The sequence below is a fragment of the Oryzias latipes genome, chromosome 5, assembly GCF_053564925.1.
Source record: "Oryzias latipes strain Hd-rR chromosome 5, Olatipes_Hd-rR_3.1".
NCBI classification, from domain to species: domain Eukaryota; kingdom Metazoa; phylum Chordata; class Actinopteri; order Beloniformes; family Adrianichthyidae; genus Oryzias; species Oryzias latipes.
In genome coordinates this window covers 6,227,482-6,255,418 of record NC_136241.1, presented here as the reverse complement: position 1 = coordinate 6,255,418, position 27,937 = coordinate 6,227,482, and the positions used below count along the sequence as shown (strand labels likewise).

General features: G+C 41.6%; 2 protein-coding genes across 5 annotated transcripts; one reads left to right on the top strand and one right to left on the bottom strand.

Moving 5' to 3' along the window:
* p4htmb (prolyl 4-hydroxylase, transmembrane b) lies at positions 1–20,625 on the top strand. Its single transcript, XM_004068576.5, has 9 exons — positions 1–754; positions 843–924; positions 7,399–7,589; positions 7,693–7,789; positions 8,435–8,597; positions 8,673–8,858; positions 16,682–16,772; positions 16,848–16,971; positions 18,540–20,625. Exons 1-9 carry the CDS (start codon positions 425–427, stop codon positions 18,755–18,757), a joined length of 1,482 nt encoding a protein of 493 aa, XP_004068624.1. The 5' UTR covers positions 1–424; the 3' UTR covers positions 18,758–20,625.
* slc26a6l1 (solute carrier family 26 member 6, like 1) lies at positions 18,995–27,094 on the bottom strand. Of its 4 annotated transcripts, XM_023954753.2 has the most exons (19): positions 26,921–27,094; positions 26,707–26,846; positions 26,517–26,627; positions 26,249–26,424; positions 26,003–26,167; positions 25,582–25,734; positions 25,212–25,294; positions 24,989–25,136; positions 24,777–24,890; positions 23,610–23,687; positions 23,427–23,522; positions 23,246–23,352; positions 23,002–23,071; positions 22,823–22,915; positions 22,607–22,717; positions 22,086–22,514; positions 21,178–21,232; positions 20,954–21,099; positions 18,995–20,877 (listed from the first exon to the last, which is right to left on the bottom strand). In XM_023954753.2, the coding sequence occupies exons 1-19, from the start codon at positions 27,058–27,060 to the stop codon at positions 20,851–20,853; spliced, it is 2,442 nt and encodes an 813-aa protein (XP_023810521.1). In that variant the 5' UTR covers positions 27,061–27,094; the 3' UTR covers positions 18,995–20,850. The 4 variants fall into 4 exon arrangements, with proteins under 4 accessions (XP_023810521.1, XP_078803030.1, XP_078803029.1 ...); XM_078946904.1 differs by having other exon boundaries at positions 20,653–21,099; XM_078946905.1 differs by having other exon boundaries at positions 20,674–20,877; positions 20,954–21,232.
* Positions 27,095–27,937: the final 843 nt, after the last annotated feature.

Sequence of the window (27,937 nt, the reverse complement as noted above, 5' to 3'; positions counted from 1 at the left end):
ACAGGCGGATGGTGTGTTCTGTAAATAACATGATACCCGCTGAATGTCGGACAGAGACTAACTCCATCTGAGGAAGCAGGCCTGCTGTGACTGAATGGCAGGGCGGACGGAGGTTTTGGTGGAGCAGATCAGTTTTGTCCGCCAGTTCCTCCGCGGCACCGATGCGCAGTGCGCTGCTGCCGCAGTGCAAACAAGACTGTCCGGGCTGCAGCACAGGAAGCGAAACGATCCCTGCGCTGCCAGGGAGCAGACGGCGTTCGGAAACTAGATTCATTCAAGCGCAGAACTTCATCCAGAAACACAGTCTAGTCTTAAATGAAACTCCACGCCTCTCTGCTCACACGCAACTTCAGGGAAATCCACGCGTAATGCTTCCTCTGCATCCTCGGGTGGACGTCGCCGAGGGAGAGGGCGCATCCGCACAATGACTAGCAGCCCGGACGCCGCTCGCGCGGAGGACACGACTCCGTCCGGGAGCTCGACCCCGCGCCTCCGGCCGCCCTGCGAGCGCCTCTCCGGCTGCCAAAAGAGCGGCGTGTGCTCGCGGTCCTACTTCTGGGTCGTGATGGTGTTTTTTCACTTGTACATTTTCAATGTCATCGCGCTGCTCTTCTACGTGCACTACAGCAGCGGGCAGGAGGACCCCAACCGGAGCCGCGACGCTCCCAGCGGCGGCCGCGCCGACTCTCCACGTCCGCCATCAGGAGGCGAGTTTCTGCGTGACGTTTCCCTGACAAGAGTCGACGGCATTAGGGTAAACAGTGCGGCGCTTTCTGACTCCCGCGTGCCTTATCACCCTCCCTTTTGACGCATGCACACTCAAACAGTCGGCTATGTTTCAGGTGGGTCATGTCCAGAAAGTGTCTTTGGTGCCAGGCAAAGTCCACGAGATGCGGACCCTGAGTCTGAAACCGCTGCTGTTTGGTGAGAAACAATTTCGCAGCCCACGCATGGAGCGCGTGCTGACGCATCTGCACCATCAATTAGGGCTATAAGAAACACGCCAGTAACCCGAAGCAGCTTTCATTTTTGCTCATCTGGACTGATCCAGGTGAAGAGCATGAGCGCATTTGGACCGCAAGTGAAAAGTCATCCATGGCCAGGAACCGCGGCGTCTGGAACGGAGTACGGGTCATCACAAACGCCGTTTTTACGCACGTTTTACAGCGGCGTCCTATGGCGGACAAACAGCGCGTCCAAAGCGCGGTTATTCTTGAATAAAATTTCCAAGGATGTTGTCCGCTGTAATGTAGTGGTAAAGTAGCTGAACTTTATATTTTTTCTCACATGGGAATTGAGAGTTCCTAAGACAGTTTAAGGGCCAGTTTAGAAATAGATCTTTGTAAATTAGGACTTTTAAGTAGTAATTTCACGAGGGAAAAAAAGTCATAACTGTTAAATTGTTAGATTTTAAGTTATAAATTTATAAAGTCGTAATTTTACAAGAAAAAAGTCAGAGATTAAAGAGGAAAAAACACAGACGTTGTCCGTTTATCAGAGCCTAGCTTAGTTGAAGATTAAATTTGTGGAGCATTTTGAGAAGTTGTGATTCCGAATAAGTTTCAAAAGCAAAAAAATTGGGAACCTCTTGGCAACACAAAATCAGATTTTTATCAGTGTAGCCATCTTTCCGGAGTTTGGTGTCGGGTTAGAGACTTGATGAGCATGAAGGACCCAAAATGCAGAGATGGGAGGCACACAGTTCCAAGGCCAGGGAAGTGCTGCCGAGCAGGGAAACAAAACAAAACTAACTGTGGGTTAACCAGGTAAACAGGGTAGAAGACAGTTAGGGAAAGGACGGTATGGACCAGCCCAAGTGGAAGCCAGAGACGAGACTTAAATACAAACAGAACTGACGAGACACAGGTGAAAACAGTCAGGAGAGATTGGGACCAGGGAGTAAAACTCAAAACCATGACATGCAAGAAAACTTTCAAAATAAAACAGGTAAAAGAACTTAAACATGACAAAAACAAAATGGAAGCCATAAACTAAGGCAAAGAACCCATACGGTGACATTCTATGATGGTAAAGCAGAGTTTCGTCTTTAAAATAAGGAGCTCAGAGACACGTTTGGGTGTAAAACACCGCTTCTTTATTTTCGTTTTCATTCACATACCATTTGATTCTCATTAAGTCATGAACCAAAGCTGAAGGTAAACAGTGTTCCATACGCCCCCTCCTCCAGATGAAACGTACCGTTTCAACATAAAACAACAAAGATGAATGAAAATAGTCTGTTTTATAAGCATTAGAACGTTGAAAATGCCAGAAAGTGCTCCTCCTCAGACGGAAGCGTTATAAATATTTGGACAGATTCTTTCTAATTTTGTTTCTGTAGATTACCACAGTGAATTTGAAATACAACAACTCAGATGCCATTGAAGTGCAGACTTTCAGCTTTTATTCAATGGGTTGATCAAAAAGATTGCATAAAAATATGAAAAACTAAAGCATTTTTTAAACACAATCCCTTCATTTCATGGGCTCATAAGTAATTGGACAAATGACTGCCATGCTATTGCATGGGCAGATTAGGGCTATTCCCTTGTTATATCATTATGAGTGAAGCAGATAAAAGGCCTGGAGTTGATTAGAGGACTCGTGCTTGCATTTTGAAGATTTTGCTGTGAACAGACAACATGCGGTCAAAGGAGCTCTCCATGCAGGTGAAAGGAGCCGTCATTAAGCTGAGAAACCAGAAAAAAAAACATGCGAGAAATTGTTACAGTATGAGGAGTGGCAAAATCAACAGTGTGGTACATCCTGAGAAAGAAAGAAAGAAAGCATTGGTGAACTCAGCAACGCAAAAAGACCTGGGGCCTCATTTATAAACGTTGCGTACGCACAAAGGAAGGCGTACGCCACTCTCTACGCAATAGTTGAGATTTATAAAAAGCAAACTTGACGGGAAAATGTGCGGTCCTTCACGCAAGCTCTGACCCAGGCGTACGCACAAAAACGGGTGAAATGAGAAACGGCGACGCCGTCGGCAGATGGAAGAAACACGTGAAACTGTAAATGACAATACTGCCTCTCAGAAATAACATGAAGACTTCACAAAGCAAGACTTACAATTAACAGCCTACACGAACACCCGTTGGACCGATCAGCAGTGAAACAAATAAAAATAAATCAAACGAAAATTACAACAGAAATTCAAATGAACACATATTTGCAAAAAGAAAAGTGAAATATGTTCTGCAATATTGGCATGTTGTGCAATTCATCCTCATAAATAATATATTTAACAGAACGAAATAATGTACAAAACTGACATTCCCGTCAATGTGTCCGTCTGGCGGAGCAGATATAGGTGCAATTAGACAGACAGATGGATAGATAAAGAGAGATGCATTAATTGTCCACTGGGGAAAGTTGTTTTCATAGTAAAACATTTCTTCATAAGCTACAGAATTATGGTATTGATGCATATGCCTTTAGTTTGTTTTATTTTTGATAAAACAATGTATGGCGTATGTCTCAACCATTCAGAAACCAACAAGAAATTACATTTGCGCTGAACAATTTCCCATTTACATGTCTATTATTACCGACATCTGTAGCTTGTCAGATGTAACTAAATGGAGGGAAATAAAATGCCCATCACAATGCGTAATGACGCACAATGGCTGATCTTGCGCTCTTAGAAGATGTGGCAAATGGAAGAATTCGGAGTGAACGCACCTTTAGACAGCAAGGAGACTTGTTGGCAAACGAGGACGAGTGGCTTATGAGCCGGTTCCGACTTCCTCTGCGGGCTTTTGGGGGTGTGTCACCCGGTGAATCTGGCGCGTCGGCGTCCCCCTGCGCCTCAGTCACCACTCCACTTAAAAGGGATTCCCCAATTATTGCCGCCAGTCTCTCATCAGGAGGGGTCAGCTCCGGTGTCCCCCCCCCCCCCCCCCCACACACACACACACCCGTGGCAGACACGGGTGTGTGTGTGGGGGGGGGGGTCAGCGCTAGACGTTTTTTTGCCTTGACTTTGATGTCCGACCTTTTCTTTTTTATTTCGGCCACGGTCCGAGGTTGTGAGGCTACAGCATTTACAGCGTCTGCCGCCGTTTGCCACTCAAGTGCCTTTCTGGCATTAGTAATGCCCACACTGTGCCCTCCAAACAACATTTTTCTCCTCTTTTCCACCTCGCCAACGATAACTTCTACTTCACATTGAGTGAAGTTACGTTTTTTTGATTTTCTCTCCGTGTTTGGCATGGTTTCGCAATCAATGAATATTCATTTGTGGGTGTTTCACGGACTATTTATGGGCAACTATAGGCGTGTCATGAGGCCGCAAAAGCTGCGCAGCATTTAGAATCGGTTGTGATTTATTAAGAGAAAGATGTGTAGGATGTGCGTGCGCACGGTTTTATAAATCCGAATATTTATGTGCGTACGCACATCCTATGTTTCATCCGTACGCCACTTCTGACGCAAATCCTACGCAAAGTTTTATAAATGAGGCCCCTGGACATCCACGGAAGACAACAGTGGTGGATGTTCGCAGAATCATTTCCATGGTGAAGAGGAACCCGTTTACAACAGCCAACCAAGTGAACAACACTCTCCAGAAGGTAGGCGGATCAATATCCAAGTCTACCATAAAAAAAAGGCTGCATGAAAGTAGATCCAGAGGCTACGCTGCAAGATGCAAGCCACTCATAAGCCTCAAGAATAGGAAGGCTAGATTGGACTTTGCTAAAAAGCTTCTAAAAAAGCCAGCACAGTTCTGGAAAAACATTCTTTGGACAGATGAAACCAAAATCAACCTCTACCAGAATGATGGCAAGAGAAAAGTATGGAGAAGGCGTGGAGAAGCTCATGATCCAAAGCACACTACATCATCAGTAAAACACTGTAGAGGCAGTGTGATGGTCTGGGCGTGCATGACTGCTAGTGGCACTGGGACACTAGTGTTAATTGATGACGTGACACAGGACAGAAGCAGCCCAATGAATTCTGAGGTGTTGAGAGACATGCTGTCTGCACAGATCCAGCTGAATGCAGCCAAACTGATTGGTCGGCGTTTCATAATACAGATGGACAACGACTCAAACATACAGCCAAAGCAACGCAGGAGTTTATTAAACCAAACAAGTGTAATATTCTTGAATGTCCAAGTCAGTCACCTGATCTTAACCCAATTGAGCATGCATTTCACTTGCTAAAGGCTAAACTTAAGACAGAAACAAACAGCAACTGAAAGCCGCTGCAGTAAAGGCCTGGCAGAGCATTCAGAAGGAGAAAACCCAGCATCTGGTGATGTCCATGAGTTCAAGACTTCAGGCTGTCATTGCCAACAAAGGCTTTCCATTAGTAATGACCATTTTGTTTTCAGTTATTTTATTTGTCCAATTCTTACGAGCCCATGAAATGAAGGGATTGTGTTTAAAAAACGCTTTAGTTTTTCACATTTTTATGCAATCTTTTTGTCCAACCCATGGAATAAAAGCTGAAAGTCTGCACTTCAATGGCATCTGAGTTGTTGTATTTCAAATTCACTGTGGTAATGTACAGAAAAAAAATTAGAAAGAATCTGTCCAAATATTTATGGTCCTGACTATATATACAATGACCAAAAATATAAATGCAACACTTTTGTTATTGCTCCCATTTTATGGTATGAACTCAAAGATGTGAAACATTTTCCATATACACAAAATAACCAGTTCTCTGAAATATTGTTCACAAATCTGTCTAAATCTGTGATAGTGAGAACTTCTCCTTTGCCATGACAATCCATCCCACCTCGCAGGTGTGCCATATCAAGATGCTGATTAGACAGCATGATTAATGGACAGGTGTGCCTTAGACTGGCCACAAGAAAAGGCCACTCGGAAATCTTCAGTTTTGTTTTATTGAGGGGGTCAGGGGACTCAGACAACCAGTCAGTATCTGGTGTGACCACCATTTGCCTCATGAAGTGCGACACATCTCCTTCACATAGAGTTGATCAGGTTGTCTATTGTGGTCTGTGGAATGTTGGTCCACTCTTCTTCAATGGCTGTGCGAAGTTGCTGGATATCGTCAGGAATTGGAACACGCTGTCGTTTACGCCGATCCAGAGCATCCGAAACATGCTCAATGGTTGACATGTCCGGTGAATATGCTGGCCATGCAAGAACTGGGATGTTTTCAGCTTCCAAGAATTGTGTACAGATCCTTGCAACATGGGGCCGTGCATTATCATGCTGCAACATGAGGTGATGTTGTTGGATGTACGGCACAACAATGGGCCCCAGGATCTCGTCACGGTATCTCTGTGCATTCAAACTGCCATCAATGAAATGCAACTGTGTTCTTCGCCCGTAACATATGCCTGCCCATACCATAACCCCACCACCACCATGGGCTACTCGATCCACAACATTGACATCAGAAAACCGCTCACCCACATGACGCCACACACGCTGTCTGCCATCTGCCCTGAACAGTGTAAACCGGGATTCATCCGTGAAGAGAACACCTCTCCAACGTGCCAGACGCCATTGCATGTGAGCATTTGCCCACTCAAGTGGGTTACGACGACGAACTGGAGTGAGGTCGAGACCTCGATGAGGACGACGAGTATGCAGATGAGCTTCCCTGAGACGCTTTCTGACAGTTTGTGCAGAAATTCTGTGGTTATGCAAACCGATTGTTTCATCAGCTGTCAGAGTGGCTGGTCTCAGACGATCTTGGAGGTGGACATGCTGGAGGTGGAGGTCTTGGGCTGGTGTGGTTAGACGTGGTCTGCGGTTGTGAGGCCGGTTGGATGTGCTGCCAAATTCTCGGAAACGCCTTTGGAGACGGCTTATGGTGGAGAAATGGACATTCAATTCCCTGGCAACAGCTCTGGTGGACATTCCTGCTATCAGCATACCAATTGCATGCTCCCTAAAAACTTGCGACATCTGTGGCATTGTGCTGTGTGATACAACTGAAGATTTCAGAGTGGCCTTTTCTTGTGGCCAGTCTAAGGCACACCTGTCCATTAATCATGCTGTCTAATCAGCATCTTGATATGGCACACCTGTGAGGTGGGATGGATTGTCTTGGCAAAGGAGAAGTGCTCACTATCACAGATTTAGACAGATTTGTGAACAATATTTCAGAGAACTTGTTATTTTGTGTATGTGGAAAATGTTTCACATCTTTGAGTTCATACCATAAAAAATGGGAGCAATAACAAGAGTGTTGCATTTATATTTTTGGTCAGTGTAATATACATGTATATATATATATATATATACATATACATATATATGTATATATATACACAGATCTGTCTAAATATATATATATATATATATATGTGTTAATATGTTACAGTAATGATTGTTCAGTTTTATGTATCTGGACTCTGGTTTGGTTCAAGCTGTTATGTCTCCATATGCGTGCTGTGTGTTTGTGCAGAGATCCCCGGGTTTCTCTCAGACGACGAGTGCCGAGTGGTGATGCAGCTGGCACAGCTGAAGGGCCTGATGGAGAGTCAGCTCATGGTCCAGGACGGTCAAGAGGAGCTGGCAAAGGAGCTGAATCTCAGCGCAGAGGAGATCTTTAACCTCCTTGACATCAACCAAGACGGACAGTTGCAGCTCCGTGAGGTATATGTCGCTCTGTGTGGGTCACCGGCCCACAGCCATGACTGAAGTCTGCTTTCTGGTTCAGGTCGATGATGCAAACTGTCTGTTGTTTCCCCTCTGACAGATATTGACTCATTCTAGAGTGAGGGATGGCATTTGGCTGACTCCAGAGAATCTGCGGGAAATCTATGCTGGGCTCAAAGCTGACAAGAACAATGATGGTAAAAGAGTAACTTTGATGAAGAGTTCAGGATTTGGCACTTTTTTTTTTTCTATTGTTTTCCAACATGACAATTTTGATTTATTCTGTAAATGTCAAGTAATTTTCAGCAATAAAAACAAAGGAAAAAGAAAACAAAAATAAAATTATATAGATACATCAAATCTATTTGAATTATTAATTCAGAAATTGAGTAGACAATTCAGAAAATAAAAGATCTTCTCAATAATATCATTGCTCCTACTAACTAGACACATTTACACATATGCTAACAGTAGACACACATAGTCAAAAGTATAAAATTAAATATGATGTAATTGTAAAGCATTTTTTAAATGTATATTTTGTCCCAGATAAAGGAATAGAAGTTGAATCCTTTGACTGATGCTTTTGTGCTAATTTCATATTTATTATTCATAATTCACCTTAAATGATTACCATCCTTTAGATCACCTTTAGAATGTTATATCACTGGAGTTATATATTTTACATCTTAAATGTTTTCATGTCAAGTGTAAAGGTTCTTGTCCTTAAAACGTTGGCAAATTTTTAAGTTCTACTTGACCAATGTTGGATTTTTGTGGAAAAGTTGCTTCAGGTTTTAAAAAAAAGACTTTTCATTTCTGTATTTTCATATCTGGATTAGGTTTACTGAGTTTAAAGGAGTTTAGGCTCCTGAGCTCGGATGCCTTCCAGCACTTTCTTCTGCAGCGAGGAGTGAAGAGGAGTCAGCTGGTGCGGAACAGCAGGCACACCTGGCTTTATCAGGGCCAAGGAGCACACCAGGTGCTCCAGGACATTAAGGAGCGGTGAGGAACACACCACTTTGAAGAATGACTCATTTCCATTACAAATAAAGAAAAAGACGCTTTTCTCTCCTTAAGGGTGACACGCCTTACCCGTCTCCCACCCACACTAGTGGATCTGAGCGAGCCACTGCAGGTCGTTCACTACGAGGAGGGGGGGCACTACCACGCTCACCGTGACAGCGGGCCGGTCTACCCCGAAACAGCGTGCACACACACGCTACTCGCAGCCAACACCTCCACACCCTTTGAGACGTCGTGCAGGTGAGGTGGCTTCTCCATCAGAGCTCACCTGTGCTGTGACGATAGCACCGCCCATCATCAGAGACCTTTCAGTGCAGGGGTCTCAAACGTGCGGCCCGCGGGCTATTTTGCAGCCCCCGGCTTATTATGAAAATTTATTGTTAATGCATCCCACCAGTGTGTAGGAATGTGTGCGCGGAGCTGACCAACCAACCAATCACAGTGGGGTATATGATTCTTGGGGACGTGACATTTTTGATTTTGATTTTTTGATTTGAAATGGTTTATTTCAAGCAATCAAATAGAAATAATACACAAAAAGAATACAATCATCAGTTATACATTGTTACGGCTGTGGCCGTATTTGATTTTGTTTTGTTTGTTTTTTCTGTGTTTTGCGTATTATTTCTGTATCAGAGTGGGACTTGTGTTTTTTGTGGATCTTTGTGTGTCCGTTTTTGTCTGATTATTTTCAGGTGTGGTGGAAAGGGTGTGGCCTCCCATTGGACCAGCTGGTGGAGGCAGCCTTTAAAGCCACCATTTGGACATCCAGTCGGTGAGAAGGGAGCCTTGCTGCAACAACCTCCACTGCAGCTTGGCCCTCTTCTCCATATTGTTTTGTATTTCACCACTTGTTCAGTTTGTGTTGCATTTTGTTTTGTACTTTGTAGTTCTTAGTAGTTTTTGGTTTTGTCTGTGCCCACTCTGATTAGTCTTTGGTTTATAATTTTGTTTAAGTGAAGCTGTAGGGGTGAACTGCCATTTTCTTTAGTACATGTTTTCTCCTGTTTTTGTTAGGTTAAGGAGGTTAGTTTTTGTTTTTATTTTCCTTTTCCTTTGTACAGGTAAAATTACATGTTTCAGTTAGTTGGGGTTTTGTTTGTTATTTTGGCCTGGGTTCACCCTGAAGCCTTTTTGCTTCACTTTTAGTTATTGTTGGTTGTTTGGAGACATTCGTTTGGTGTGTTAATTTAAATTTGTTAGCCAAAACCTTTACTTTTTTTATGTTATGCCGCCTCGGTGCCCCTAGACACAGAAGGGGGCGTAACATAATTGGGGGCTCGTCCGGGATATGCTAACCGTTCATAATTTGTTCGTATTTGATATGAGTTTTGTTCAGATTCAATCGTATTTGGAGACTTTGGACTTTGGTTAACAGTTTTTGGTTCACTCAGACTTGGTTGGCCAGTTTTTTTCTTTGTGGGCCATGTTTGGCTTTGGAGACGAGAGCATTTCAAAGAGCAGTTGTCTAAGCATGAAATGCTACAATCACCAGGCAGACCTTGGCTGGAGACATGTTGGAGGTGGTGTAGGCGACGGTGTGGGAGTTGAAAGCTACAGCATGTGTTGCCAATGCCACTAACCCCGCTCGGGCGGAGGCAGGTGCGGAGGTTCCTGCTGCCGTAGCTGGTTAAGGAGGGGGCCAGACCCAACTGTATTGTTCCTGACTGGGGTTGCCACAGATAACCTCTACTGGTCCTCCAGTTTATGTGAGTAAAACATCGCTCTTAAGTCACTCTGAATTTGTACTGGCACTCTTGAGTGCATTGTGGCCTCTTTGGCCTGGCCGAAAACATTTGAAGTCTGTGCTTTAAGCGCATTTTCAACATTTTGTGGGACAAGAAAACTGTTAACCAAACTTGCTTTGAATTATGTACGGTGAAATACAAAACAATATGGAGAAGAGGGCCAAGCTGCAGTGGAGGCTGTTGCAGCAAGGCTCCTTTCTCACCGACTGGATGTCCAAATGGTGGCTTTAAAGGCTGCCTCCACCAGCTGGTCCAATGGGAGGCCACACCCTTTCCACCACACCTGAAAATAATCAGACAAAAACAGACAAAGATCCACAAAAAACACAAGTCCCACTCTGATACAGAAATAATACACAAGACACAGAACAAACAAACAAACAAAACAAAATCAAATACGGCCACAGCCGTAACAACATTCATACAATAACTAATCAAACTTAGTTAGATAATTAGACATTAACCGGGCTTGAAAGCAGGAGAACATTTAGGGTAGCCTGACAGCCCCCCTCCCACATCCCCAAATTTAGGACTTTCTTACTTTCCTCTTTGGAATGTATTTATTCGCTCGTAATTTTCTAAATACATGCAGCCAGTGCTGAAATTTTCTGGGTCGCACGGACCCAGAGGAGGGTTACGGTTATGCTTACAGTTACGCGCAGTGGCGTCTTAACCCCAACCAAACGGTTCTCATGCGCAGCTGTCACTGCAGCACACCACTCCCCCAGGAGATGGTCACTGCAGAGAATAAATGTCACACACCTACATGCGTGACAGCTAACGGGGGTTTAAACAGTACATACGTGTGAGCAACAACAAGATTCAGTCTTAGACAAACTAAAAATAAGTGTGGAAAATATAACGTGAGACGTGTTTAATATGAACCAGCACCTCGCCTGGATCGTTGGTTAGATCAATAGGTGTTTTAAATTACTTTAATTGATCACTCAAGTACAAAAAACGTCAGCCCCTTTTGCCATAATGCATTGCTTTGTAGTCATTAGTGCAGCTTTCAGTCATCACAGCACTAAATTTCCAGCTATGTGGGTTGGCGCCTTGCTCCCGCCCCTACCTCGTGAAATTTTTGTGATGATTGACAGGTGATGTTGGAGCAAAAACTAAAACATATGTCACACACCAGGTGATCTACGCAGCGTTGCGTCCACCTGGGTGATCTCAAACACGCTTATCGTGCATATTGGCTGCACTTTTTTGGTGTCGCCAACATGAATTTCCATCCGTTTTGGAGCCTTTCTCTGTTCTCAGGAATCTGTAACGATTGTTCTGATCTCCAGTGAACAGCGGCCGTTCTTTTAGGAACCACAGTTTGAATTCAACTATGAAAATAAAGGAGTGGATGACCGGCTGCTCCACAATAACTTGTGACCTGGGTTTAAATGTGCAAAAAGTCATAAGAAAGAAAATCCAAAAATAGTTTCTTAATTTTGCTTCTCCTTTACTGATTTGTGGTTTAAAGAATAAAATTAAAAAAACAAACATTCCACACAGACTCAATATTGGGAGCAAATACTCTCTGACTTCTCCACCTTAAATTTCAATAAGTCCAAGTAGAGTCCAGATTTACTGACAATCATCTTCAGCCAGACTGAGGGACTCAGCTGTTTGGGAGGAAGTGCTGCCAAGTGTATAATATATTCTATTCTACAGACAATCAAAGGGAACTTATAAAGGTGGTGAACACAGAGTTAAATAATATAAAACTATGGATGGATTACAACAAATTGTCTTTGAACCTAAATAAAACCAAAGTGATGTTTTTTGGAAACTACAACACAAATAAAGAGCCCTCAATTGTAATAAATAATGTCTTAATTGAACGTGTTACAGAAATCAAATTCTTAGGGGTTTTTATCGATGACAAACTAAGTTGGAAGCCACACATCAGACACATACAAACTAAAGTCTCAAAAAGTATTTCAATCGTAAATAAATCTAAACATATATTAGGATACAACAGTAGATATTTATTGTACTGTTCTTTAATATTACCATATTTCACCTACTGTATAGAACTTTGGGGGAATAATTACAAGAGCTCACTACATCCTCTCTTTCTACTTCAAAAACGAGCCGTCAGAGTTGTACATAAAGCCGGATATCTTGATCATACGAACAATCTATTTTATCAATCAAGACTTTTAAAACTGTATGACCTTGTTGATTTTTACACTGCGCAACTTTTATACAGAGCCAGCTGGAAATTGTTACCATCCAACATCCAAAAACAGTTCTTAGAAAATGAAGGAGGCTACAGACTGAGGGGATGTAGGAACTTCAAGATCAAATTGATAAGAACCACAAAGAAAAGTTTCTGTGTGTCGGTGTGTGGCACTAAACTTTGGAACAGTTTAAGTAATGAGCTCAAACAATGTTCAAATATTCAAATATTCAAGAAAATGTATAAAGAAACTCTTATTTCAGGATATGAAGATAAGAGGATTTAAGGATCAACAGGTGCTTGAATAATTCCAAATACATGTGTGAACTTGATTGTGGTGAAATAATCACAGCTCTTTTAATTACAACCAATGAGTGTTACATTGTAATGTGCAATAATGATTACTGAAATGTTTAAATTACAATCAATAAGCTATTGATTTTATTTACTTGATCTGCAATGTGTAGCAATAATTTCTGGTTTAATCTTATCATGTGTTCTAATGATAATCAATTATTATTACATATCGGTATCGTTACTGTTTACTGAAATCATGAATGAATGTTTTCTGATGATCATCAATCATTTCTAGGCACTGGATTTTGTTTCTTGAAGAGAATCTATCTGATCAGAACCGGATTTAAAACTCTGTAAAACTATCACATGAATGAACTCAGTAGGGGTGGGATTATATAAGCTTGCTTCTTCCCACTCCTTTTCAAGCAATATATCAAGCTCTACTTATACTTCAGTTAATGATCACTGTATTTAATTAAGCAAATGTGATTTAAGTGACATTTTTGTTTTGTTTTCTGTCTTTTTAATCTATGCATTTCATCATTTCTGTAATGAGTTTGATAAATGTGTAAAAAAAAATTTTATTTCTTTGACTACAATGCTTGAAATAAATCAATAAATCAAATCAAATCAAATCAAGTGTCCAGCAGTAAGAAGAAGGCAAGAGAAGCCGTGTTCAGAAGAACCATTGATGGAGGTTACAGAACTGTAGAATTGGAGTCTTCTTTTGTGTTTAATAGTTATACTTCAATAGTGTTAACTGAACTGTGTTAATAAGGACGTTTAAATCAAAATACAGTAGAAATAGAAGACTAAATAAACTGTACAGAAATGTATTACTGATTTATTTACTTATTGAATTTTTTATTTACATATTTTATTTTATTTGAATGAGAGTTTTATAGAAATATAAAATGTAAATTTTGTAAAGAAAACAGTTAATAATAGAGTATAGTTGATAGTGTAGTATGTGTTCCATACAAATTTACTGGCTCTCAGACACTCACAAGCTGCGTGTGTGTGTGTGCTCTGAAGTTGTGGCCCAGCCTCAGCTAGACCCTGCCTTTAGTGGCCCCCAGGCAAATTGAGTTTGAGACCCTGGTTTAGTGGGACTGTCAACTGTCTGCATGTCGTGTGTTTGTTCTCTGCTGCTCATCAGTCACATGTGTGTGTGTGTGTTTGTACTTTGCTGTACATCAGTTGTGTCTGTTTGTTTCTGCTGCTCATGAGTTGTGTGTGTGTTTGTACTCTGCTGCTCATCAGTTGTGTGTGTGTTTGTTTCTGCTGATCATCAGTTGTGTGAGTGTGTTTGTTTCTGCTGATCATCAGTTGTGTGAGTGTGTTTGTTTCTGCTGCTCATCAGGGGGGTATTCCAGAAAGCAGGTTATGCTAGCTCCCACGATAAGTTTGAGGCTAAGGAAGTTGATAACCTCAGCTTTCGGTTCCAGAAATTGAGGTATGTTTCAGGGTAGGTCAAGTTACCATGGCAACTCATGCTCTGAACATAACCTGGTCCGGAGCAGGTTTAGTTGAAGATTAGTTTGTTTACAGAGAGGTGAAACAGCATGGCGTGTCCATTTGAAGATGATTTAGTGGATGAAGAAGCTCAGATAATACTTTTTCCACCATGAGAGGGTGATAAGACCACATATGGATGTTGGAAAGATAAACTTTTTTACTTTGATCTAACTTAATTATTTGCTTCAGTTAAGATAAATCATTTTTTTTGTTAGGTCACCTTAAAAATAACACATAGTTTTCAGACAATTATTTTCCTTTCGTTCAAATTAATTCAATTAAGTAGGTGTAACTTTGATGCTGCTGTTAGATCGGCACCGCAAGGGATTCTGGGATATCATTCCCTTTGCCTGTCTGGACGGATTTCGGTTTAAGTGTGGGTTTTTTACAAAATGTGTTTAGTTGTATAGCTGTTTTACCGTGTTTCACCGTGTTTTGCCGAGCTATTTTGTCCTACAATGCTTACGTCTCTGCACCATGAGTGAGAGTAAAGTAGAGGATGATGAGTTTATATAGCACCTCTACCACCCAAACCTGTTATGACAGTGATGGAATATTCTGTGATGACTTTTTGCACTCCGTGCATTTTTTTCCGTTCTTCTTATTGTTATAAAAATGAGCATATCTGCCGGCTCAGACTTAGACATATGAAAGTTCAAGAAATATAAGTAATTAAGATGGAAAAAAGATTAATGTAGTAATGTGACATTTAGTTAGATAAATACGTAAATTTGAGTTGTATAAACAATTATTGAGTTTGAATAAATTTAACTAAATTATCTTTCAGCCGTGTTACTTTTTTGATGGACTTATAATTTTTAACCGCCGTCTCACTTCCGTCTCAAGTGTCGCGCTTTCTTTTTTTTTTTTTCTCCACGCGTTTCCATGGTGACTCCAGAAATCGGCGATCTATTGAGAATGTCTATATGTACCGTGCATTAACCCAGGGTTACCAAGTCGAGCGTAATTACGCCAACTCATATCCGGTCTTTTGGAACCGACATACCCAGAGTAAGCAAGTTCAGGCGGATTTCAGCCAGAGTTCAGGCTCAAAGTCAGGCTAGTTTAAACATGCTTCCTGGAATACCACCCTGTTGTGTGTTTGTGTTTGTTTCTGCTGCTCATCAGTTGTGTGTGTGTGTTTGTACTCTGCTGCTCATCAGTTGTGTGAGTGTGTTTGTTTCTGCTACTCATCAGTTGTGTGTGTGTTTGTACTCTGCTGCTCATCAGTTTTGTGTGTGTGTTTGTACTCTGCTGTTCATCAGTTGTGTCTGTTTGTTTCTGCTGCTCATCAGTTGTGTGTCATTGTACTCTGCTGCTCGTGAGTTTGTGTGTGTTTGTACTCTGCTGCTCATCAGTTGTGTGTGTGTTTGTACTCTGCTGCTCATCAGTTGTGTATGTGTGTTTGTACTCTGCTGCTCATCAGTTGTGTGTGTGTTTGTTCTCTGCTGCTCATCAGTTGTGTGTGTGTTTGTACTTTGCTGCTCATCAGTTGTGTGTGTGTGTTTGTACTCTGCTGCTCATCAGTTGTGTGAGTGTGTTTGTTTCTGCTGCTCATCAGTTGTGTGTGTGTTTGTACTCTGCTGCTCATCAGTTTTGTGTGTGTGTTTGTACTCTGCTGTTCATCAGTTGTGTCTGTTTGTTTCTGCTGCTCATCAGTTGTGTGTCATTGTACTCTGCTGCTCATCAGTTGTGTGTGTTTTTGTACTCTGCTGCTCATCAGTTGTGTGTGTGTGTGTTTGTACTCTGCTGCTCATCAGTTGTGTATGTGTGTTTGTACTCTGCTGCTCATCAGTTGTGTGTGTGTTTGTTCTCTGCTGCTCATCAGTTGTGTGTGTGTTTGTACTTTGCTGCTCATCAGTTGTGTGTGTGTGTTTGTACTCTGCTGCTCATCAGTTGTGTGAGTGTGTTTGTTTCTGCTGCTCATCAGTTGTGTGTGTGTTTGTACTCTGCTGCTCATCAGTTGTGTGTGTGTTTGTTCTCTGCTGCTCATCAGTTGTGTGTGTGTTTGTACTTTGCTGCTCATCAGTTGTGTGTGTGTGTTTGTACTCTGCTGTTCATCAGTTGTGTCTGTTTGTTTCTGCTGCTCATCAGTTGTGTGTCATTGTACTCTGCTGCTCATCAGTTGTGTGTCATTGTACTCTGCTGCTCATCAGTTGTGTGTGTTTTTGTACTCTGCTGCTCATCAGTTGTGTGTGTGTGTGTTTGTACTCTGCTGCTCATCAGTTTTGTGTGTGTGTTTGTACTCTGCTGTTCATCAGTTGTGTGTGTGTGTGTTTGTACTCTGCATCTCATCAGTTGTGTGTGTGTTTCTGTCTCAGGTACATCACAGTTCTCTTCTACCTGAACACGGTTCAGGGCGGCGGAGAGACGGCTTTTCCTGTGGCGGACAACAGAACCTATGACGAGATGGTGTGGACTCTTCTGCGTCGCTGTTAGCTTCCAACGTTGCATAACGCTGTCACTGACTTGGAATGTGTGCTGCAGTCTCTCATCCAGAATGATGTGGATCTCCTCGACACCAGAAGAAACTGTGACAAGAGTAACCTGAGAGTGAGACCCACCAAAGGGACTGCTGTTTTCTGGTACAATTACCTCTCTGATGGAAAAGGTCAGTAAACCAGAACCCAGGTTCAGTTGAAACTTTTGCAAAAAGCAGGATTCTTTCAGGTTGAGTGTAACCCAATTCAATTCAGTTTGTCTATAAAGTGCCAAGTCCGTCTGAGTTCATGTCAAAGTGATTCACAAAATGCCAAATATAGATAAATGTTACTAGTTCGATCCGGAAAACTCAAATGAGGAAAAGTTGCCTCATTTGTTTGCTAATAACTTTTACAAGCGAGGAACAGATTACATGGAAGTGTTTAAGCATTTTCCTCGTACCAAACAAGCATAAGGCCAAAGTGGAGGCTGCTGTGCATAAAATGTCTACATGAACCCACCCAAACGTTTCACCTGCAAATGTATTTATTTTTTATTAACAAGCTTATTTATCCATATGACATTAAGAATCATTTAGAAAGGCCAAGAAGGAAGGTTCTTTTGTAGTCCAATTCAAATGGGGCATAGTATATCCCTAAATAACCATGTGTATCATAATTGATACAGACATTTCTAATTAGCATGACTTAAACTTGCCTTAAAGAAACCATAGAACTCGCCCCATGTTTTTCTGTCCTGCAGTTCATCATTGTTCCACTAGGGGCAGTAGAAGGGCTTTTCCTGCTCATTTCAAAATGGCTGCTTCCGTAAAAATCCCCAAAACACTTTTTGCCAACTTTTGCTAATTTCTAAAATTCAATGTTGAGAATAACTCCACTGTTGTTCATTTTTTTGAATGCCCTGCTGTATTGAAGGAATGTAAAATTTGTTGACGGTTACATCATGTTAAAAGTTTGTAAATCAAAGTTGAGAAAGTGAGTAAAAAATGCGCTTATGTTAACGTTTTTACATCTCAAACCAACGTGAGTAATAACTTATTAAATCACCCAACGGATCATTGCTAACATCATCCATATTGCCTAAAAAAATGTTACACATTTTCTTGTGGATGTCATCAAGGGTTCATCTCAGTTCTGAAAAGTGAAATTTTCTGTCCTTCCTTTTATGTTGTGGGATTTGCAGCGTTTAAGTCCTTTATATAAGAAACAAAAACCGCACAGATCACAGTTGCAGTTTAAACTGTAAAATCTCATTCATAATTATAAAAACAATTTAAAAATAAAAAGAGAAGAGTGCAAAAAGAAGACTTTCAGCTGCCTTACTTTGCATTAAAAAAATGATTCTGACTGTTCCGGATTTTAGCTTCATGAGACTGAAGCTACAACATTTTTGGTGCTTTTGCAATTTGGGTTCAGAAATCCTCCTTTTGAGGCACCATAACAATTTGCAGCAGTTCTAATGAGACAGATCTTTAGAAGTTAACCACAAAGTTGAGTTATCGACAAGTGCTGCTGGTCTGGAATTGTTTTTCCACCGTTGGTGTCTTTAGTCTGACATTCTTTTAGTTTTGTCATTTTTCTCACTCACTTCAAAGAAAAAGTTCAAAAATAATTTCTTGGGGGGGGGTTGTTGTTTTTCATAAAAATAGTGACATCTGAACAGCTGATTACATTCCAGGCCTGCTCATTGAGCCAGTGAGTTGTTTGAAATGACAGCCCCTTTTATCTTTCTCGTTAGGCTGGGTGGGAGAGCAGGATGAATACTCCCTGCATGGAGGCTGTGTGGTGACCCATGGCACTAAGTGGGTTGCCAATAAATGGATAAATGTTGATCCAGATTACCAGCGGCAGGCTCGCTACCAGCAGTTGGTGTCCCAGCTGCCACAGGATGAGAGCGATGAAGCTCCAGCTCCGAACGCAGACACGCAGCATTCCAGCGTCCACCAAGAGTTGTAGCTCACACGCCAAAAATGTCAAGAAATCTTCCTCAGTCTCGTGCACAACCTTTCTTGCCATCTTCCTTTGTGGCTAGTTTGTGGAGGGGAGGGGCTGCATGTATGAAACAAAGTCTCTATGCAGGATATTTCTTACATCCCGTTTGTTTGTTTTTTTCTTTTTAGAACAATCTCTACTTTCCCCAGATTGTTGGGCTTGAGTTTAAGGTTTTCATAGTCAAGAATGATTGCAGACTAATTTACAAACCAATTAGACAAGGCAAGTTTATTTGTACAGCACAATTGGTCCAGAAAGTAATTCAAAGTGCTTCACAAAACAGTAAAATGCATTAACCCTTGTGCTATCTTAGATGACCCCACCCTTACATTGACGTGTTCTCCCTACCATGACAAAGGTGAATAAAGGTGGAAAGATTTCATGTAATCCATGGACACCAGTGAAGATCACAAATCATTGAAGAAAAAAGGTTCAGAGCACTGTCTAGTGGGTCTAGATGACCCAACACCCAATGTTATAGTGCTTAGGATAGCACAAGGGTTAAAATCACAATACATAACAGGGCAAAGATTAAAAATATAAATAATCATGATAAAAATCATTATTAGTGGGAATTTAAAAAATCAGAAAACCGGTGTAGTTTTCTAGGACACAGTTTCTGCAGAGCGGCAGGAGTTTATTAGAAAGTCACCTCTGAGTTGTGGGCAGGGCAATTGGTGTGGAGAAACCCCCCTCGTCCGCCCGCCCAACTTGTGTATTTTCAACATCAAAAATAAGCAATAAGCTCTTTTTCAAACAACATTTCTTCTGCTCCTGATTCACAACGATTTGAATAAAGAAGAAATACCCAGAGCTGAATTTTATTTTATATATGTGTCTCCATCATCAGAAGAATCCCACAAGAACCTGTTCAAATCACCAAAGACGGGATTTTCATTGGTCTATAAGGGGGTTACCAGTCTTCCAAGCAGCAGCAGATCTGTATTACAATCACAGTTAAACAACGATAAAATGTTTAAAAAATGAAGAAGAAAGTTTCAGATTTGAACCAAACTCTTGTCGAACTGTGCTGTTTTATTTATTTTTGTAAGATTCCTTAAAATAATCCATGCACTTTAGTTTGTTCTTTGTAAATATGAATGTATGTGCAGAAAGACGGTATATTTCGACGTGCACATGTTGCTCATACATGTGGCCCTGGATTTATTCAGGGAATCAGGTCACAGTGTGTTTATGCAACAGTAAAGAGAGGATTTTGTAAACTGCTCTTCCTTATTTTCTACTTCCTATACTTTTCCATAGAAGTGTTGCACTACAGCCTCTGAAAAAAATAGTAGTTTTTAAAAAAAATGTCAAAGTTAAGAGGATTTACACCTGCATGTAGCTGCATCAGACCACTTTACTGCCTCTTTTTCATGTGTCAAAGTCTAGAGAATTCTGTGTATTGTATTAAACCTAAACTGACACCTTCTTTAGGTCCTTTTAGGATAGAAACAGTCTGTTTACACATTTATTCAAGTCCTTTTTATGCTCTCCAAAGCGTTGTTGCCTCTCTGGTTCTCCTTAATGTTGCACAAAACCTTTCCTAACCTTGGAGAGCTTGGACCATAACCTTGCATGTGTAACCTTTCAACGTTTAGGTGTGCGTCCTCAGAAATAACTGCATTTGAAAACAGCGATGAGAATCTCCCACACATCCTCTGTGTGATGCATGATGCCTTGTCTTTGACCCTATGACTCGCCACAATTGCTTTCCTGAAAACGCACAAGAATTTTAAAATGCACAAGATGTTCTTCATGGCCTTGTTAGGTTTCTTGAATGCACTGTCTCTTCACCCTTCAGTGAATAAAAGGTCAATTCAGCTCACATACATTTGGTATTAGTCTTTTTTTTTAACACAAACTGTATAAATATTCCTTTAAGACAAAAGTGAAATGAACGAGGAAAATTAAAGCAGGAAAAAAATCCTATTCCCTTATTTTTTTACATAAGATTCACAGATTGCTTTTTGTTGTTTTTGTTTTATAAAAAAAGTTTTTAGCTCCTCATCCTCTCCCCAGTCTTCGGTTCTGAATTTCCTGACTAGCTGAAGATGTCAGAGTTTTGTGCTGCTGGTCAGGTTCTGAAACAAAACAGCCTTTCAGCTCCCATTGAAAAAGACGACAGTTTTGTGAATCAGAGTTTTCTACAACACTCACTGCTGAGGGGTCAAATCTGGGAGGGGATGTCGCTCCTCGATTGTTGAGACAGTGCAGCACGGCGTCGTGAACGGAAGCAAAAAGATTTCCCTTTGTGATGGTCTCAGAGAAGAAGTTTCCCCGTTCTAACTGTTCCACCACCGACTCTGAGCAGAGCAGATTCAATGGATTATCGTGACAATCGAACTGCAGATCAATGGATTTAAGAGAAAGTATTAACTCACCCTGACAACCGGCGAGGTAGATATCCACATCGATCTCACTGAAGTCTTGGAAAATCTATCAAGAAAATATGTATCCCACAAATAAAACCTTTTACAATTATTTTAAATAACTTTATTTATCCATGTCCGTTCCTCTCTGTTTTATGTAAGGGTTAATGGCTGATGAAGTGTGCATTATCAGAAATGAACGCACTTTGCGGAAGCAACCGGCCAACACGAAGCGGAGGACGGTTGCTTCCGCAAAGTGCGTTCTTTTCTGATAATGCACACTTTGAAGGCCATTAACCCGCTTATACTGTGGTCACTTAAAAAAGAAAAAAAATGTTCAATTAGTTTCTAGTACTTTATTCTTGTTATTTTTCGGTTTGGATTGTTTTTTTCAGAAAAAGAGGACTATTCGTTCTCGAGTGCAGCAGCAAAGAAAAGCTGTATCTATGCTGATGACCACGATTTGTTAAATAAAGCATCAGATCCGAGAGAAAGTTCCCCTCTTACCACTTTTTTTTGTCCAGACGATGAAGCAAAAGTCTGTTTTGAAGAAGGCAACGCAGTGATACAGAACATTTAGGCTATGTGACTGGAACTTTTTTTAGCCGTGCGGTTATCACTTTTTAATGCACACCCGTCAGCCAATCAGAATCGAGAATTTTATAATGATATAATAATAAAATGAGTTTTGATAGCAGAAAGAACAATGTGTTTTCTGGCCAGTCAATCACATGTGCTAAAAAACAGTAGAAGAAGCCCCCTCATGCTTGTCCAGTGTAAACACCATGGGGCGGTCTCATGCCCGGTGTGTACAGAGCATCAGACGGACAGTTTGAGGTTTTTCCCCAGAGTTTTAAGATGACCAATGAAGTTAGAACATTTTTTGTCCTTTTTTGTGTTTGATTTGCTGATTTACTTACATTTTTCAACATTTTTATGGCCACTGTGTCGGTGAAGTTTGCTGTGGAAAGGTCGAGAATGATGGAGTGAATGTCCCAGGTCCACTTCCCGAGGGACCCCAGGGAGACCCGCTCCAGGTCTCGACTCAGGGTGTCTTCACTGCTTGAGCCCAGAGTTGTGGTGTCCCCGTCCTGCAGCTCTGACATCCAGCCCAAACTGGAGCAATCCGGATCTCCACCTTTCAGGTACTCCCACCTGCAGTGGCCGTCCAGTGTCCGAGGAGAAGGTGGGATGACAAACACGGTACCGTTCTCCTTCTCGCTCCAGCGCTGCTGCTCTTTTTCTGCGATGACTCCATCCATGGACATTTCTGTGCAGCAGCCAGCCTCATCCTCCACAAACAGATCCGGCAGCACAGACACATTTCTTGCTGCCGTTTGAGCTAGTTTCTGAAGCCAAAGCATTCAAAAAAAATGACAACTCTTCATTTATGTGTAACAGCCTTTTAGTGTAGCTGCGCTGAACTTCTCCTGAATAGTACCTCTCTCTTGGCTTGCCTCTTCGCCCTCCTCTCGGCTCTTTTTTCTCTCCTTTTCTGTTTGGCTTCTTGTTGCCTTTTATAAACGATCATTTTGGTGATGTCAAGCCCACTCTAAAACCAAAGACAAACACCACATAGCTTCACAAAATGACATTCTTTATTTTAGCAATAAATAGAACCCATCTGCAGCTGAGATGACCACTAGGAAGAGCAAACCTTTTCTTTCAGGGCCTCCAGGTAGAGTTCAGCATTGGCAAAATACACTGTAGCTGATGAACGGAATATGGTGACTCCTGGAATCTGCCTGGCCTGTCCAATAGAAGAAAAACAATTTGTTCTCTTTGCAACCGCAGCAGAAATGGTTTTGCTAATGAATCTGCAGCCATCTGTCCCACCTCCCTGTGTGTTTCCATGTCGACGTACAGTTCTGTGCTGGGAACGTTTCCCAGAACTGAATATGTTGGTCTGAAGAGCAGAAGACAAAAACACTCAGATCTTTGCCTGCATTCTCCTCACACACAATGGTTCCATTTTTATCTGACATCCGTTAATGATGCCAAAGGATTTCCCCCCCAAGAACATTGAATGACTAGTAAAATGCAGAAAAAGGCATTGTGATAAGGTGGATGAGAAACCTACAGCTGAGTTCTGAAGATAACTGTAAACAGAGCAAAGGTGATGGATGCTGCAAGACCCAGATCCAGATTTAGCAGCATTGTTGACACCCATGTGACCAACCACACCACCTGGATATTACAGAGAAAGGATGAAGAGTTGATTTAGCACATACTTAATGCTAAAGTAGTAGTGATGTGTTTACCAGATCAGTCTTATTGCTCCTCCACAGAGTAACGATGTCCGAATATTGCTTGAACATGCCCTTCAAATTTACAAGGACGACTGACGCGAGGACAGCCTGAAAAGACAGGGTCAATCAAAATGTATGGCTGCTTTTACAAGCCATGCATACAATGTACAGAAATGAGTGAGGAGGTGAACTAACCTTTGGTAGCTCCTGAAACAGCGCCCCTAGTTTCAGTATAGTCACAAGCACAATTAAAGCTGAGGCCAGTCCAGCCATCTGAAAGCACAACACACAGTCTGTCATTTTCCACAAACCTTTGAGCAAGCTCAGTTTCAGTCTTTATGCAAGTTACTGTGAAGTAACACTGACTATTTGTGCACCAATGATGCACAGTTTTTTCCTCAACGTTGTTTTTTTTCTCTTTGCAAGCCCAGATCTTGAGAGGTCATCTTTTTTTGTCAGAAAGCAGATGGATCACACCGTTTAGTGAAAGCTCAGTGCAAATATTAGATCGTTTCAGCTAAGAGGACTGCAGAGGCAACAAAAGCGCTCCTTACTGAAGAAACGTTCTCACCACAGCAGTTTGATCAAATGCCAGCATGTATTGTTAACATCAAAACCGATAATTACAAAAGCTTTCAAACGGAAATGAATAGAAAAATAGTGAAATAATTTAAATTTTACTAGGGACATTTGTGTTTTTTCCTAAATAAACGTTAAATGATTTCCAATTTGTCATAATTTCATCATTTCATCCTCCAAATGTTCAGAGGGAAACAGATTGATGTTGTATAAGAAATAACCCCCTGAGCTAAGTTAGATGCTGGTCATTGACTGTAATGAGAGCTGGACTGAGATCACCCGCAGAAAATGGCTCATTTCCGGCTCTAACCAAATGAAGTCAATTCAGTCGCCATTTTTTTCACGATATGGATGTCGACATGTTGTAGAGAGACTATGTCAGTAAGCAGTGATTGGTTGGAGCCAATCTGAGTCAACATTTCTAAGGCAACCACTCTGTCCAATCAGGGTGAGTGAGAGTACGAATGTTTATTCTGACCAATAGAATGACTGAGTGACAGCTGTGTATTTCTCAATAGAAGTTTACGGGATTTTGGCTTCTTGGAACCAGGGGGTATTTCCTGTTTGGAATTTAAGTAGGGAGGGGTAACTGAGTCCAGTTCCTTAATACAGTCAGTGCTGGTCTTTAAACTGTAGGGCAGCTGTGTTTTTTTGTTTGAAAGAATACTTCTGTTTCACTGATTTTGGAAATGCAGCTTTGTAAAAGTCTTTTAATAGAAAATTATCCCCCATACCAAAAAGGTTAGCTTAAACATAGAAGATGTGGTTCCATTTTCCACTTACTTGTGTTTTACCTCCAGTAGTCACCTGGATGAGACTCCGAGACATGGAAGCGCAGACGGAGAAGCACTGAAAAAAGCCTCCTGCCACATTACTGAGACCAAGCGCAACAAGCTCCTGCAGTAAGTTTTTATTTAAAAACAAGAAAAAGTTCAACTTGGTATTAAAAAAAGGATAAATTGGTTAAAGCAGAAGCTACTTTGATGGAAGCTCACCTGGTTACTGTCCACCTTGTATCCATGTTTTAGTGCAAATGTTTTACCAAGTGAAATGGACATAGCATATCCCACAACAGCCAGTGCAAAAGCATCCCCAATGACTTCTCCAAAAAGAGAAACATTTGGCATGTTTGGAGTTCGTAAACTGACTCACAAGAGGAAAAAAAACATGTCACCTCTGTAAAAGCTAAAAAAAAGATAAAATAAGCATTACACTCACCCACTTGGAATTTCTCCAACAACCGAAACGGAGTAGTTGCTTCGCAGGTGAGCATATGAAGATATTAAAGTCCCTGCTATGATCTAAAGTGACCAAGATAAACATACAGATCAGATATTAAACAGCACTTCTTTTCTGGCCCAAAGCATCAATCATTACAATGTGGTCAATCATAGACTAGATATTAGACTAAATATTATCTACAAACTACAGTTTTTTGCTGTATAGCACATAAATCCAGAGTGCTCCGCTGCTGATTCAGCCGCTTCTTTCCACTGACTCTGAGCTTTCTTAAGTGTTGCATCATCAGCACAGGACCCAGAAGTGATTCGACAGTACAAGCCCAGAGTGCTTCCACGTGTGAACTGACCGTGATGAGCTCTACCGGGACAGGCACTGGCAGTTTTGAACTGAAGAACCCATTGAGCTCTTTGGCTGCGATTAAAAGCGTCATGGTCACGGCACTGACCGCCAGTGTAGGGAGATGTGTCTGCGGCAGCTTGGAGCAAACGTCCACCAGCGTCTTAAAAACAAAAGACGGTCACTACTGCATTCCAAGTCCTGACATCTTACAGACATTTTTGGCTGTAGAGAACATTTACTCAACACATGTAGAAGATCTCCTGAATGTGTGTGATATTTTGCAAACATAACCATTTGTGGTGTTTTTTGATTTTGTAGCTTAGAGGTGAGCAAATCAATGGCATGTTCAAGCAATTGCATTCAGAAGAGCAAAATGGCAGCAAAGTCAGTAACTGCGGCTACAGAAAAAATCTTTGCCAAATACTCACATAGATCAGTGACAGCGGGCCACTAAAGCGTTTGGCTGAAACTCCAAAGTTGTTTCTCAGCTGTCCCACCACGGCATGTGCTGCTGCAGCTGTTGTGTAGGCCCGAACCAGAGGCTCGGACAAATAGGTTCCCACAAATCCAAACTTTACAACTCCCAAAAACACCTATGAACAAAGTCGCATTTACGTCACACCACCTGTGAGGATTCACAGTAACCTAGAAATTTGATTTTTTTCTTTACAAACCTGAATAAGTCCTCCTAGAACAGTAGTGGCAGCCGCCACCTGTACCCTGTACAGGTCACGGGCAGCTATATCGACCTCTTCTGTGACGTTTGTCCCATTTGTTATGGTAAAATTCACATCTGGAGCGAGTCTCTCTGTAACACTGCCCACCATGATGCTGAGAATGGTAAATGTACCTGAACATGGGAGCAGACGTGCTGAAGTCGAACACTGCAATTCCACCAAATGACCGTGAAACAAAAGTGTTTCTCTGAAATCTGATACATACCGATCGAAATATGACGGGACGTTCCAAAAATAAAGTAGATTAATGTTGGATAGAGAGAAGAGTAGAGTCCAAACACAGGTGGCACGGAAGCAAGCAGTGCATACGCCATGCCTGTCCAAAACACCAGTAGTGTTTGGTTGATTTACAAAGGTTTGCAGGTTTGCTTTCAATGTTTTTCTGTTGGTCATACCTTGGGGCAGATGCATTATGCCCACGCTTATCCCAGAGATGAGGTCTGGCATGCCGTAATCCCAGACCGAATACTTGGGCAGCCAGTACAGCACTGGAAAGCTGCTCACTAAACTCCGCTTCAACTTTGGGACAGTACATCTGCAAACACCAGGAAGATCAGAAAATAAAATAAAAAAGATAAAGCATTGTTTTCTGATACAGCCCTACATTACCTGAATGATTCTTTGAGCTGTTTAGTTAGAGGTGGGTGGATGTCAGAGTAGGTTTTTCTCTGAGATAACTCCTCTAGTCGCTCCTCATCCAGCACTTCCCGCTCCACCTTGTACTTTCCAAATCTGCGTCTGGAGTCCATTTAACTGAATTTGACTAGAGGCTCGCACAACACTGTCAAAAGCGCTTTCTCACCTGCTTTTATAAACCCCACTGCCTAATGGTTAACCACCATCAGGATGTGTTGGAGAGAACCGTTGCAGCTGATCGACCAAAGGATGTGATTACAGCCAGAATTTTCATGACTACTATTTTCCATTCTCTTGGTTTTTACCAGTAACCCTTGTGCTGTCCTAGGCACTTTAACATTGGGGGTTGGGTCATCTAGACCCACTAGACAGTGCTCTGAACATTTTTTCTTCAATGATTTGTGATCTTCACTGGTGTCCATGGATTACATGAAATCTTTCCACCTTTATCCACCTTTGTCATGGTAGGGAGAACACGTCAATGGTCATCTTGACCCCATAGGATAGCACAAGGTTAAAAAAGTAACACAAACGAAAATGTAAAGACGGATTTTGCAATCACTAAAAGCCTAATGTACAAGTGATCTTCAGGTGCAGTGGTGCAAGCACTTATCTATCTGGAAAACCTCACAAAATATACAACAAATGAAGTTTTGAAGCTGTTTCACGAGTTGAAATGTTGAAGCTTAGTGGGAACAAATCGATCCCAAGGAACAGGGTGTTTGCTTGAACACTTTAATATGAAATTTGAATCCATGCTGAGTGCAGCGGGTTATTCCCTTCAGCGTGCACGTGATAAACTCAGCCAGACTTTCATGGAGGATTACACAACAAAACAAAAGAAACAAACAACACACATACACAAGAATTACAAGACAAAGTGTGAAGTACATCCTCATGTCTTCAAATGTGACGCTCTGAAAGGAAAAAAATCCTTTATGACTTCTCAAAGCCCAGTGACCCACTTTCTGCCAGCAACAACACTGTCTA